Source organism: Sinocyclocheilus anshuiensis, unplaced genomic scaffold (genome assembly GCF_001515605.1).
Source record: "Sinocyclocheilus anshuiensis isolate Anshui unplaced genomic scaffold, SAMN03320099.WGS_v1.1 scaffold265, whole genome shotgun sequence".
In the NCBI taxonomy this organism is placed as follows: Eukaryota; Metazoa; Chordata; class Actinopteri; order Cypriniformes; family Cyprinidae; genus Sinocyclocheilus; species Sinocyclocheilus anshuiensis.
In genome coordinates, this window is record NW_015536465.1 from 47,905 (window position 1) to 63,258 (window position 15,354).

General features: G+C 34.4%; 1 protein-coding gene across 1 annotated transcript in view; it reads left to right on the forward strand.

Annotated features, from left to right (window-relative positions):
• Positions 1-14,901, forward strand: part of LOC107688548 (tyrosine-protein kinase Mer-like) — a 33,957-nt gene extending 19,056 nt beyond the window's left edge. Inside the window, exons 7-19 of the mRNA XM_016486281.1 lie at positions 492-637; positions 1,480-1,483; positions 5,286-5,327; positions 6,626-6,767; positions 8,793-8,881; positions 8,979-9,074; positions 9,152-9,232; positions 9,996-10,088; positions 10,229-10,347; positions 10,444-10,553; positions 12,376-12,535; positions 13,288-13,424; positions 14,183-14,901. Of these exons, the coding sequence (XP_016341767.1) occupies positions 492-637; positions 1,480-1,483; positions 5,286-5,327; positions 6,626-6,767; positions 8,793-8,881; positions 8,979-9,074; positions 9,152-9,232; positions 9,996-10,088; positions 10,229-10,347; positions 10,444-10,553; positions 12,376-12,535; positions 13,288-13,424; positions 14,183-14,633 (1,670 nt within the window). The 3' untranslated portion in view covers positions 14,634-14,901. The remainder of the gene's footprint in view (positions 1-491; positions 638-1,479; positions 1,484-5,285; positions 5,328-6,625; positions 6,768-8,792; positions 8,882-8,978; positions 9,075-9,151; positions 9,233-9,995; positions 10,089-10,228; positions 10,348-10,443; positions 10,554-12,375; positions 12,536-13,287; positions 13,425-14,182) is intronic.
• The last annotated feature ends 453 nt before the right edge of the window (positions 14,902-15,354 follow it).

Genomic DNA, 15,354 nt, shown 5'->3' on the forward strand with positions numbered 1-15,354 from the left:
TATATATATATATATTATATATACTCCGTGTTTCATGTAATATTATTATTATTATTTATTTTTTATTTTATTTTATTTTTTCAGTTTTAGTTTTTATTTCCAATTTGTTGAGTTTAGTGCTTCAACTTAAACTTATTTCAATTATTTCTATTTTTTGTTTAGTTTTTCATCTGATATTTATATTTTATTTTATTTCAGCTTTATTTCAATTAACAAAAGTGTTTTTAATTTCTCAGAATGGCTTTTTTCTTTCGAATTTTTCCATGGGAACCATTATTTCCATGCGTATTCATTTATTTTATTATTTTCATTATTTTATTTTTTGAAGGTCCTTGTATGCCTTCATATTTTTACAAAGTCTAGACAAGAAAAAGCCTTCTTAGATAAAATAATTATGTGAAGTAATTTTTTGTCTGTTCATCTGCTTTGCATGCTACTCAAGAGATGATTTATCTGAAATGATAAATGATGATTTTTTCCAAATTTTACAGTTCCATCAGAAGCTCCCCAAAACTTAACTGTTCATGTGAACAATTCCATGCTGATGATCCGATGGGAAGCTCCGCCCCCTGACAAGTTGAATGGAATCTTGCAAAGATATGATGTCACAATTAAACACGGAACACGTACAAACAAGGTTAGTACATGGGTTTGCTCATTTTGTTTCGTGTACTAACAAAATTGACTTTACTAAACATCAATCACTGAGAAACAGAATCATCTCTTCTGCTTCTGTCTTTCACTCACAAAACTCTTTGCACTGTCTGTTTTTATTTAGAAATCAGCTTAAAATCATTAGAATCCCAATGTTGTCCCAGCTTGTATGTATAGAGAGTATATATTTCAGAGTCTGTAACTGGTGACTGCTTCTTTGCAGATAAAGTACAATTTAAAGTAAAAAAATAACTATATAGACATAAAAAAAAAAATCAACAAAATAACTAAAACTTTAACAATAAAATGAAAACAGAAAATTTACAAATAAAATTCATTCAAAATATTAACTAAAAGTATATCAGGGATACTAAAATAACACTGGTTGCAACTGAAGTAAACATTCTCACATCTGTTCTGTCTGATTGGAAATAATTTAAGAGTCTTGTGGCTCTCAGAATAACAGCAAAGCCCCCTAAACAGACTTTATAGTATCTAGATATCCTGGATGTAACCATTTATTTTTATTGCTCAGTTCACCAACTTCTCCCAAGTTGCCCAGAGCAATGTTTAGCTCAGTATTGCTCCACAGACATGGTGCTTTTTAAGATCTGAGATAACAAGTCACTTTCACCAGCTGTGAGGAAATTAGCTGGAGAATTTACAATAAAACAGCTGTTCTTGTTTCTTAGATGAAAGAGTCAGTCTGAGATCATTTATTTTTACAGTTTCCTTCGGCATGCCAGCCTGCTTGAGTTCAGCTGTATTATTGAAAGCCCCGTAAGCAGATGTTTTCATAATAATGTTATGCTTTTATCTTTGCAGATCAGTTAGCAATGTCTGATATTTGTTAAAGCAATAGTTCACCTAAAAATGAACATTTGCTTAATGTACTCACCCCTTTATGCCATCTAAGATGTAGATGAGTTTGTTTCTTCATCAGAACAGATTTGGAGAAATGTAGCATCACATCACTTGCTCACCAGTGGATCCTCTGCAGTGAATGGGTACCGTCAGATTCACCCAAAAATTAACGTTTGTTGAAAAGGTCATCGGAGATGTAGATGAGTTTGTTTCTTCATGGGAACAGATTTGGAGAAATGTAGCATCATATTACTTGCTCACCAGTGGATCCTCTCTGCAGTGAATGGGTGCCGTCAGAATGAGAGTCCAAACAGCTGATAAAAACATCACAATAATCCACAAGTAATCCACAGCAGTCCAGTCCATCAGTTAATGTCTTGTGAAGTGAAAAGCGGTGTGTTTGTTATAAAGAAGTCCATCATTAAGGTGTTTTAACTTTAAAAAGTTGCTCCCGGCTAAAACCTGAGTCCTCTATCCATTATATTGCTTTAACCAGTGAAAAAGTCACCTTGTCTGAATCAGGAGAGAAATATATACAGATCAAGCAACAATTACAAGTGAAAACAGTCCAAAACAGCTCTAAACAAATATGCTGGTGGATTTTGAAGTGAGAGACAACAGACTTTTTCACAGGAGGAAGCGTTATTATGGAGCATGGAATCCAGTTAAAATATGGCGAAGATAAAATGCCTTAATTATGGATTTGTTTCTTAAAAACATGCAGATTTTGGCTTCATATGACATTAACTGATGGACTGGAGTGGTGTGGATTATTGTGATGTTTTTATCAGCTGTTTGGACTCTCATTCTGACGGCACCCATTCACTGCAGAGGATCCATTGGTGAGCAAGTGATGTAATGCTACATTTCTCCAAATCTGTTCCCATGAAGAAACAAACTCATCTACATCTCCGATGGCCTTTTCAACAAACGTTCATTTCTGGGTGAACTATTTGTGTAAAGGAGAAGTATGTCATTTCTCCACCGCAAGTACAATTGGAAAAATAATGACTATATATAGATTTTTTTTTTTTTAACCCAGATTGGGTTGTATGTGCAACTAGAATTGTTTTCAAGGCCAGGTGTGTAACAAGAAGTTGAGAAATCTGCACTTATTACACTGAACATGTGCCTATAGTCACCTCTCAACTGTGTGTGGTCTTTGTCAATGACCAGTGACCTATCATATGGGAGTGGTTTTGTTACAGCATGGCATTTAGTAGACAATGTGTACTTCCTGTTTCTGGCCTGGTAGCAGGAAACCGACAGTGTGTGGAGAAGTCATTTGTTATTGTCCGTCTGTCATGACTCACCACTGAGTGACCTGGAATTAACAATCTGCCGTGACTGACCTGTGTGATCTCATACTGTGAACACAACAGTAACTGGAAATGAGTGTCATGCATTCACTCACAGCTGCTCTCCGAACAGCACCTGTTGCTCTCCCTCAACAAAATCACCTATTAGTTCGTCATGTAACATCTGCTCATAGAAAAGTGAATGATTTTGACCTACATTTATGTTTGGGTTTTTGGAAAAAACTTTAAAACTAGCAGACTTTTACGTGCACATTCTTGTAAGTTTCTGTGACAATCTCATAACACTTTTCAAGAGCATGTACAGGGCAGTGTTATTTTAATATTATTTTTATACTGTTAGAGTTTTTGTTTATATTTTGAAATAGCTTTTATTTTTAGATTTTATTTGTATATTTTTTGTGCTTATATCAATTTTATTATTATTATTATTTTTTTTTTAATATTACTTTTTAGGTTTTATTTATTTTTATTTCAGTTTTATTTGTTTCCCGTTAGCAATTTTAGTGCTTCAATTAAACTTTTAGTTTAATTGTTTTGGTTTAGTTTTTCATCTAGTAATTATATTTTATTTTTTGCACCTTTATTTTAATCAACAAAAATGTTTTTAATAGCTATTTTTAGTCAACAATAATAATGATAACTATGGTAAAGGGTAATTATATATATTTGTAATTTTTTTATTTTGTTTTGCACAATTCTAATCCAGTTCCTGGTATAGTTCAGTTATGCTGATTTAAATAAGGCTTTGTATTACAGGTACATTTACATTACAGGTAGCTGGGAATATATTTTGGTTTAGACCCTAAACCCTTGAAGAAATCCAAATAAATATTTATTTATTCAGTGCACTGCAGATCCTTAGATGATTGAGACTGTAATGCACTGCAGGAGGTGATCAGGTTTATATTCAGTAAGTTGAGAGTGTTTTAGTCAATCAATTTCTTGGTGAGTTTGAAAAGTGTGTTGTTTAAGGCTGGGTTTAAATATAATGGCTTTTCTGACAGCAAGCCGAGGGTTCCTTGAAAAACTTCAGGACCTGTAAAAAAAAAAAAAAACAGGATGCAATTATGTGTGCTAGACGACCAGAAGTGGCTCATCGCAGTGACTGGGCCAGGTTTTATTTTTTCTTTTTGGTTTATTTTTCTTTCTAGCATCTATTTAACCTTGATGTATTGTGTTGCTTCTCATGCATGGCCAACAGAAATGTGCAGAAATTAAGATAATCATTAAAAAGTTCATCCCGAGACACCTGGAGGACATTCAGGCTTATGGTTCAAGGAAGGATTGACTAGGAAAACAAATTTAATTGCAGTGTAAATCTGAACAGAGGCATGGCAGACATTTACATGCACACACCCTAAATACCCTAAACCACACTACGTGTACGTCTCAGGGCCCTTAGAATGACTCACTTCTTGTTTTTGGAGAACTGCAGATGCAGTTTTTTTTTATTTGTGGATGTAAAAGCTACTAACGGCATGTGAAGACTTACTGACTTGGTTTTCGTTGAAGTGTCAGCATGTCTGAGAGATTTTGGGAACAGGAGTGACAATGGCAACTTTACGCAACCAGCACCATGGATGTGTCACATGCGTCTGTGTGTGTGTGTGTGTGTTAACCTTCCTGCGTCCCGCAAGCACATGGCTCACAAAAACAGCTTCTCCTTTTTTTCTCTCTTTTTCCATCAAGCCTTTAAGTTTGGTTTTCACACTGTTTTTGGTGTGATTACACACAAAAGGATTTTCTTTCCTGTAATACTAAACTATTCCTTAATACAACATTGTATTGTGTAATATTGTCAGATTTTGAATTGAAAGAGGAAGAATGAGTTGATACGATACTTGAGTGGCCTATAGTATTTAAAAATGCTGCTGTGCTGGTTAACTCATGATGTTAACTAACCCTGTATATTTATATGTCCAAAAACATGAAATTCTTATAACTTATAATGTAAATCTATGCGATCTTAGTAACAGCATAGCAGATACTTGCATAAATACCAGCTGCCAATCTATATCTCCCAATAATATCTTAGCAAGAATATATTTAGATGCTCAGTTTTATGATCAAAACATATAATGCAGTGCCTGTGCAGTACAATGATGATTGAGAGATGAACTAATAAACATTCCTCAAAAGCATGATGTATCATATCTGAAACTGTATTTTAACAAGATAAGTTGCTTCAGTTCAGTAAGTGTTCATCTTGAAATGATATTACTAATAATATAAAATATTTTCTTAATCTATAAAATATATATATATATATATATATATGGATAATCAAGTAAACTTAAGATGCTTCAGTCTAAATGCCAAACTAGCATAAGCCAGCTTGGACCAGCATGGAGATTCACGCTGCTCTTTGCTAGACTTTTGACCGTACAATGATTAAAAATATTCTGTTTTTGTTCTGCAGGTTATATATATATATATATATATATGTAGGGAGCAAAAGATCACGCTACTGGCTCTTTGTTCCAGACGCTGGTGAGGAGATGCTAGAACCTACACCTGGGTTTTACTGTTAGGAAGATGTTATGAAATATAGCAATGCAGTGACACTGCAAATAAATAAATAATAAAATAAAAATAGTGATATTTACCTGACTATTTTTATATCATTTATATTTATATATATATATTTACATAATTATATAATACACACAAATAAAATACAGTGACTGTATATATACTTATATTCCTATTTAGAAAATATCTCTTTTAAATTAAAGAGTTCTTTGTTGCGAGCATGGCTTCATATCTCAGTTAGTCAGAGATAGTGGACCAAATCTTAGGTCCGTTCAAATCTTAAAACCGTACAGGTTTGCATCGTCACCAGGAGAATTAGTATGCGAGAAGAGCGCAAGAGATGTCGAGATGTTCCGAAACCTTCTTGAAGCCAAATAGAAAGATCAGCTGCACTGGGACCCTTTGGCTACCAGTCCAGAAGTTCCTTGAAATGTCAAGAACTGCCTCAGAATATCCTTTTCCTTTGCTTCTAGTTGTCCATGGGTCTTCCAAGAGTCTGTCCGAGAGTCAGTATGAGTGTGCATGCATGTGCAGAAGCTCACAAGCGAGGTCTGGATACTGGCTCCAAGCGGTTGATTAAATGTTATAATTTAATATTTTTTATTTTATATATTTTTTTTGCTTTAATTTATTTGTCTTTATTACCTAAGAAGGTGCTTTAATGTGTTCATATTTTCTAGACAAGAAAATGGCAGCTTTCCTCTGTAAAATAATGACCAATTTAAAAATGCAGTCCATTGCAATTTGAATGCAGTTCCTGGAATAAGTTTTAATTAAATATATATATATATATTTATACTCAAAAGCACTGCAGGAAACCTGGATTACTGCTTTACTCAGGAAGGCATCCTGCTGAACTCTTGTCTTGATTTGCAGTGGATGCATGCATAGTTTCCCCTAAAAAGTTTTCCAGTTGATTATAAAGTTCAAAACCTTTATAAAATGCAGTCAGTTAAATACAAATAGTAGACTCTTGAGTGGGATGTTTGTTTGGGAAAGTACAGTTGAAGTTAAATCACTCTTGTCTCAACATTTTGGACCAAAAGAGGGTCATAAACAAAGGACACATCATCACCCGTTTGATGAATGAGTTACCAGAGGAAAAACTCACGCTGTTGAATTCAGCTCGGGGATAAAATACTATATTAGCCATTACATTGTAGAGGTTTAGTATTATGCTGACCTTAGTTAAAAGTACATATGCCAGTCTATTGTTAGTGCTGTTGTTCATTAATGCATGTGTGTTTTGCTTTCAGAATTGCCCGAGTCTCCATCCTCGACTCCGCTTCCCAGTCATCCTGACTCCGCGTACATCGTTCTTGGAGTTGCTTGCAGTTTTTGTCTGTTGATGATACTGATGTTCACGGCCATATGGTTGCACAATCGCTCTTATTTGCAGTAAGTTCTTTGTCATTTCTCCTTTTCTTAGTCAACACAAAATCAAAGTTCGTATTATTTAATTTATGTTGATAAAATAATATATAAAAATAAAATTGAAATAATAATAATAAAAAATGTAAATGCACTTTCATTTAATTACCGTCTTCGGTGTCTGTATGCGTTGTTTTTCTGAGGTGTTCTTAAAGGCATTTCGCAATCCCAGCACTTCATTTTATCCCTCGAGGTTTAATTGCTGTAATTGTTGTTAAATCTCACTGTGCTGTGTGATTTTCAGATGTCTTGATTCCAAGAGCAAACCTGAAAAGCAAGGGCTATTTTAGAGATCAGAGTACATTCTTCTTAATGTACTTGGGGCAAGAAATTGAAGGCGTCAGGAAAGAAAAGTAGGGGGGAAGTTGGCCTTCTTTTGGAGGACAGAGTTGGCCAAAGCAGCACTGAGCAACGAGCTTCAAATTATGTCTGGTTGTTTGCGAGTGAGACTAGAGACAACATCTCCTGCATTCTCTGGAATCCTTTAACAACATCTGGCTGACTTCACCAATAGTTTGCAGTGGTGGTTTTGCGGTTAAAGATCCACTATGTTGCTAACCAAATGTTAACTGTTCAAGGTCTGTTAGACTGCATCTAAAATTGCTGCAAAGGATGCAAAAATAAACCTAATCTGCACTGAAGACAGACAGGAAAATTAGTATTTGTATGTTGTCAAACCAGGGTTAATGAAACGTCTGCTTTGCCATTGTCTTGACAGTGTCTAGATAAAGGCAAACATTCACAAAGTGTTGTTGTTTAAATATATAGTTACTTCATCCCAGTTCAAAAGGAGGCAAAATAAAGAAACTAGGAAGACATGTACAAGAAATCCTTCTTTTCAGCACTGCATTTTATTTCTGTTGCATTTTAGGAGCCAGTGGCTTTCTAGTCATTTTTTTTATAGTCTTTATAGTTTTTATAGTCCTTTTTTTCTATAGCAGCTTTGACCAGCATGAAGTTTCATAGTTTTTGCTGGTTACTGTTGGTTTTGTGCTGATATAACTGGTTGATCTACATTAGTCGACTAGCACATTGTTTTACACTGTAAAAAAATGTCTTTAGTGTTTTTTTTTTATTTTTAAAAATAAATAGTCTTTTAATAGTCTTTTTAATAGTGTTTTTTCTTGTGTTCCAGTCATCAAAGATACAAGCAAAATAACATTAGACATTAAGTCTTGTTTTCTAAAAAATAAATAAATAAATAAATAAATAAAAGTATCTTAATATTAAGTATCTTAAATATAATCTTAATTCAAAGGGAGAACAAGTTTATTTTTCTTACACAATTGGCAGCTTTTTAAAAATATTTATTTGTTTGTTTATTTGGTTTTGCTTAAACTTACTTAAATAAATAAATTAAATTAAAAAAAAATATATATTTTTTTCAAATTGTAACTTTAAAAGAACATGAAACATGTTTATTTTTGTATTGCTGTGTGTGTTTTTTTGTTTGTTTGTTTGTTTTTTCTCCCTTTATTCAGTTCCATCACACAAAGGCTCAATGCAAACATAGGGAAACATTGCACATCTCAAAGCATGCAAAACAGAACAACAGCAACAACAAAAATCGCAAAATTAATACAAATATATATATATATATATAATAAATAACAGGATAAAAAAATAATACATACATTAGGGCAGTTTAAATTTAAAAAGCTTTAGAATTTTTATTGTTTTTATAAGCTTCTTATTTTGTGATCTCATATTAGAAAGGGTTTCAAAGTATATTTTAAGATCAGTGTTACAAAATGTAATATATGATGGTTTCTTTTGAATTACTTTTGACTTTTGAATATAAAACTTTGCTAAGATAATTAACAGATTAATAATGTAAATATGTTTATCAGAAAAAGATGGGTTTTGATAACAAAGTAAAATATCATGAGGTTCTAAATTAAGGGCTTTGTTTAATTTTTTTGTTAGGTCTAATTGCTGTGTGGTTGTCAGGTCTGTTTATGTATAAATGTATATCACTGGCGCCCTCTACAGGTGTTTGTTTGGACCTGACGATAAACTCATTCCTAATGTTGAGTACAGACCTCAGAGATCCTACAACCGCTCAGCCATCGAAATCACACGTACGTCAAGCATTATTAGTGTATTTATCAATTGCTTGTGTCCAGTTTCCAAACAAGTATGTGTTATAGATTATAAAGTATTTCTTCATTCTCTTAGTTGCCAGTCTGGGCATTAGCAGTGAGCTTCAGGGCAAACTCCAGGATGTGATGATCATGAGGAACCTGCTGTCCATCGGTAAAGTCCTCGGAGAAGGTGAGAATGCAGTCTGGTGTGGTGTTGTGTTGCAGCTCGTGTCAGATATAGCTAATGACCCGATGTCTCTCTTACAGGTGAGTTTGGGTCTGTGATGGAGGGGCATCTCAAACAACCTGATGGGACGTCGGAAAAAGTTGCCGTCAAGACCATGAAATGTGAGTCCAAATTTTTGGGTTTCAAAAATGAAAGTCATTTTAGTTTCAGTTTGTAGTTATTTTATTTAAAATTAGTTGTTTTTTTAATTATTTAAAAAGTTTTTCATTTATTGTTGTTGTTGTTGTTATTTAAAAAAAAAAAAAAGTTTTAAGTATTTTATTTTATTTTGAAAAAAAGTATTTTTTATTTTGCAATTTTTTTTATTATTTGTTTGTATGTTTTTATTTTATTACAATTTTATTACAATTTTAGTTATTGCCATATTTGCACCCAGATATTTTTTTAGGTTAATTTTAAGTTTTTACTTATGAGAGAATCTTATTAATGTATGTAAATAACTTCATTTAAATCAATTCTTCAAAAAATGAATTCTCAGTATAACCAATTGTGAGTGTTCCCTAAAATCAAATCAACATCAAATACAAAAGTGTCTGTAAATTATGTCATAAATATTAACTGTGCATCCTCCGTGACTCAGTGGTGGGACATTTTTAATCTGGATATTGATAGAAACAGTTTTAGCATTTTGAAGTATTCTTGTTTTAGTGATTTTAGAGCTGATTTTATGGTAATATATTAGCCACATATTCAACACTTGATTCAAGTAGCATGAACTAATCTAACAGCTACCTGTATAGATCATTACAAGGGCCTGCAGAGGCACTAAACGTATATTAGATGAAATATCTGTATAGCTAGATAGGCCAAGAAGAGGATATAATAAAAGATATGAAATTAATCATTGATTTCTGCCTCTTTCAGTGGATAACTTCTCCCAGAGAGAGATCGAAGAGTTTCTGAATGAAGCTGCTTGCATGAAGGATTTTCACCATCCTAACGTCATCAGACTCTTGGGTAAGAAACATGACTGAATGCTCATTATTAACAAATAGAATAAAAACAATCTGATATTCATATGAAATAGTGTTCAAATCCATAATATGTTCAGAAAAATGATGTTAATCTTTTGTTATAATGTTGATTTGTTCACACAGGTGTTTGTTTAGAGGTTGTTTCAGGCCACTTTCCTAAACCGATGGTTGTTCTTCCCTTCATGAAGTATGGAGACCTGCACAGCTTCCTCCTTCGCTCCCGTCTCAGGGAAGATGCTGTGGTAAGATGGCAAAAAAAACAACAACTTTACTGTTTGTCTACTACATGCATGAACCAAACTGTGACGGTCTAATAGGAAGTGGTGTTGTATTTCCAGTATCTCCCTACACAGATGCTCCTGAAGTTCATGATTGGCATCGCTCAAGGAATGGAGTATCTCAGCGGCAGAAACTTCCTCCACCGGGACCTGGCAGCACGCAACTGCATGTATGTGTCCTGAACTTACAGTCTCTTCGTCAGAGTAGCGCCAGAGTAACCCTGGACCACAAAACCAGTCATAAGGGTCAATTTTCTGAAATTGAGATTTATACAGCATCTCAAAGCTGAATGAATATGCTTTTCATTGATCTGGAATCTGGAATCTGAGGGTGCAAAAAAATCGAAATATTGAGAAAATCGCCTTTAAAGCTGTCCAAATGAAGTTCTTAGCAATGCATATTACTAATCAAAAATTACGTTTTGATATATTTATATTTACAATAGGAAATTTACAAAATATCTTTATGGAACATGATCTTTACTTAATGTCCTAATGATTTTTGGCATAAAAGAAAAATCAATAATTTTGACCCATACAATGTATTTTTGGCTATTGCTACAAATATACCCCAGCGACTTAAAGGGATAGTTCACCCAAAAATGAAAATTTGATGTTTATCTGCTTACCCCCAGGGCATCCAAGATGTAGGTGATTTGTTTCTTCAGTGGAGCACAAACGAAGATTTTTTAACTCAAACCGTTGCAGTCTGTCAGTCTTATAATGGAAGTGAATGGGAATCATGGCTTTGAGAGTAAAAAAAACATACACAAACAAAACCAAATGAAACCATGCGGCTCGTGACGATACATTGATGTGTAAAGACACAAAACGATCGGTCTGTGCAAGAAACTGAACAGTATTTATATCATTTTTTACCTCTGAAACACTGGAAAGTCTGAACTGTCCTGAGCGTGTGAGGCTTCTTCTTCTTCTTGCTTTACAGCGGATCACAGACTTATAAGTGCATTACCGCCACCTATCTCTCAAATGGACCGTTGACACTCTTATCTACAATCTCAATTAGGAGTGTCAATGGTCCATTTGAGAGATAGGTGGCGGTAATGCACTTATAAGTCTGTGATCCGCCGTAAAGCAAGAAGAAGAAGAAGACGCGTCAGGCGCAGGCTGAAGAAGAAGACGCGAACAACATTGCAGTGCATCAGAGGTAAAAAACAATATAAATACTGTTCAGTTTCTTGCACAGACCGATCGTTTCATGTCTTTACACATCAATGTATCGTCACGAGCTGCAGGGTTTAATTTGGTTTTGTTTGTGTATGTTTTTTTTTACTCTCAAAGCCGTGATTCCCATTCACTTCCATTATAAGACTGACAGACTGCAACGGTTTGAGTTAAAAATCATCAAATGTGTTCTACTGAAGAAACAAAGTCACCTACATCTTGGATGCCCTGGGGGTAAGCAGATAAACATCACATTTTCCTTTTTGGGTGAACTATCACTTTAAGACTGGTTTTGTGGTCCAGGGTCACATATTTAATTTTAGTCTTTAGTCTTTCATTTTATTCACACTTCTGTTCAAACGTTTTGGGTCATTAAGATGTTTTTTTTTTTTTGTAAAGAAATTAATACTTGTATTCAGCAAGGTTGCATTAAATTGATCAGAAGTGACAGTAAAGACTTTATAATGTTACAAAGGATTTCTATTTCAAATAAATGCTTCTCTTTTGAACTTTCTATTCATCAAATAATCCTGGAAAAAAATGTATCATGGATTCCACAAAAAAACAGTTTTCAATATTGATAATAGTAAATGTTTCATAAGCAGCAAATCAGCATATTAGAATGATTTCTGAAGGCTCATGTGACACTGAAGACTGGAGTAATGATGCTGAAAATTCAGCTTTGATCACAGGAATAAATTACATTTTAAAATAGATAAAATAGGTGAGCATAAGAGACTTTTTTGAAAAACATTAAAAATGCTTTTATGTCTGTTTTTTAAGCAATTTACATTTTATTTCATCCAGGTTGCGTGATGACATGAGCGTGTGTGTTGCTGATTTTGGCCTGTCAAAGAAAATCTACAGTGGTGACTATTACAGACAGGGCCGGATAGCCAAGATGCCTGTCAAATGGATCGCTGTGGAAAGCCTCGCTGACAGAGTCTTCACGGTGAAAAGTGATGTGGTAAGAACTGTCATCACAGTCATCTTCATTGTTCTGTTTTATCCAAATTTATGAGATATCTGCTGTTTTTTAGTCTCTACAACTGCTCGGTTAACTTTGTAGTTCATTCTATTTTACACAAATTACCATTCAAAATACCTTTTTTTTTTTTTTTTTTAAAGTTTCTTCCGCTCACCAAGGCTGCATTTATTTGATCATAAATACAGTAAAAACAGTAATATTCTAAAATATTATTTCAATTTCAAATAACTGTTTTCTATTTGAATATATTGTAAAATGTAATTTATTCCTGTGATCAAAGCTGAATTTTCAGCATCATTACTCCAGTCTTCAGTGTCACATGATCCTTCAGAAATCATTCTAATATGCTGATCTACTGCTTATGAAACATTTACTATTATCAATGTTGAAAATGGGTGTACCGCTTTGTGATAAAAAAAAAATTTTCAGGATTTTTTTGATGAATATAAAGTTCAGAAGAACAGCATTTATTTGAAATAGAAATCTTTTGTAACATTATAAAAGTTCTTACTGCCACTTTTGATCATTTTAATGAATCCTCTCTGAATAAAAGTGTTAAAATGATACTGACCTCATACTTTGGAACTGTAATGCAACTTTGATACAGAAAATGCCTGTTCATGTGGCACAGACTTCCTAGTTATCAGCTGTAGTCAGGGTTTTTGGCAGCTTGTTTTGCAGAAGGTCTACAACAGTTGTTGATGTTTATTATCTCTTAATGTCATTTTTAGTGGGCGTTTGGAGTGACCATGTGGGAAATAACCACTCGAGGAATGACCCCATACCCTGGTGTACAAAACCATGAGATTTACGATTATCTCCTCGAGGGAAACCGGCTGAAACAACCAAATGACTGTCTGGATGAACTGTGAGTTAATTTTAAAACTGTGTGTTGAAAGTGTGCATAGATATCCTGTACAAAAATGTTAATATGAAATCAAAAGTGACCATATTTACTATAGTGAACACTTCACCAGTACATTATTCTAAAGACAAGAAAACGTTGTCTATTATGAAAATAGATTTATTTGCTCCACCAGAAACAACTTTCTTTTTTAGCTCAAGATACATTTTCTGAAAATAAGTTTTATTATGTTATGCAATTTTGCATCTCAGGTAAATTGAACCTTTAAAAAAAATATTAACTCAGTAAAGCCTGATATGTGAAAGAAATATATATTTTTTAAATGGAGCATTTTATTGAACATTTAGACAAAAAAAAAAGTTTGCATATGGTGTTTTTATGTTTTGTGTCATATTTGATGTATCAGGCATTTATGGCTCATATAGTATGATAGATTGAGAATATGGAGCTCATACTTGAGGAGGAAAAGCAGCTCAATTTTATTCAGACGCCCAAACTGAGCAAAAATATGCAATTTGGTGCAGATGATGATATAGGGCTAAAAAGTAAGATGAAATTCTGATGCTTGTAATATAAATCAGTGAGATCTTTATAACAATATAGCAGATTTGCATACAGTGGGTATAGAACAGAATCACCCCCCTTTTAAAATTAATCACATTTTGTTGTTTTGCGATGTCCTTGCATGGCCTAGCCAGAGCCCAGACTTAAACAGCACTGAATCTGAATCTCATAGCATGTCCTGTGCTCTTGTGTTTCAGTTATGGCATCATGTTCAGCTGCTGGAGCGCTGATCCAGTGGACCGACCCGACTTCACACAGGTTAGGAAGAGGCTGGAGAATCTGGCAGGGAAGCTTCCCGTGGTTTCCAGCAGGAAGGACATCATCTACATCAACACCAGCTTCCTCGAGGAGGAAGAGGAGTTACCCGGCGAGGCGGCGGAGGGCCCTGTGCTCACATCCTCACCCTCCTGTAGTCGGCAAACCACAGACACTTCAGTAGTAACGGCGGATGTTCACAAGAGCACAGATGCAGAGGACGACCAGTATGTTGTCGCCATTTCCTCTGGGGACCATGAGGCGAGAAGCACTGTAGACATTGTAGATACGCCACTACAGAATCACAGACTCTTGGAACAAGACAGCGAAGAAACGGTCAGGCACGGGACGGCGACGCAGCAAACATCTAGTGACACCACACATTTGCTCTGATGGGAAGTTGAAATGCAGCAGAAAATTGACTTTTTGTGGTATCCAACTGAAGTATATTTTGTCAAAAAGCTGAATAAATAATGATTTTATTCAGACAGGTTTCTTGAACACCCATCTGCCATTGTTGGATAAACAGTGCCAAACTCACACCATTGGTTGAGTTAAAGGAATAGTTCGCCCAAAAATGAAAATTTGTTGAAAATGTACACTCCCTCAAGCCATATAAGATCTAGATTAGTTTGTTTCTTCATCAGATTTGGAGAAATGTAGCATTCCATCACTTGCTCACTAATGGATCCTCTGCAGTGAATGGGTGCCGTCAGAATGAGAGTCCAAACAGCTGATAAAAACATCACAATAATCCACACCACTCCAGTCCATCAGTTAATGTCTTATGTAGCCAAAAGCTGTGTTTGTAAGAAACAAATCCATCAAGGCATATTTATTTAGATCTGTTTTAGCTTGTAAACAGTGCTTGATCTGTGCACATTTCTCTCCTGATTCAGACAACACAACCATTTTACTGGAGAAAGCAATATTATGGATTATGAACTCATATTTTAGCCAGAAGCAATGGTTTAAAGTTAAAAACATCTTTATGGATCTGTTAATTACAGACATGCCGTTTATGAATTACTTGCATTACGTGTGGATTATTGTGTTTTTATCAGCTGTTTGGACTCTCATTCTGAAGGCACCCATTCACTGCAGAGGATTAATT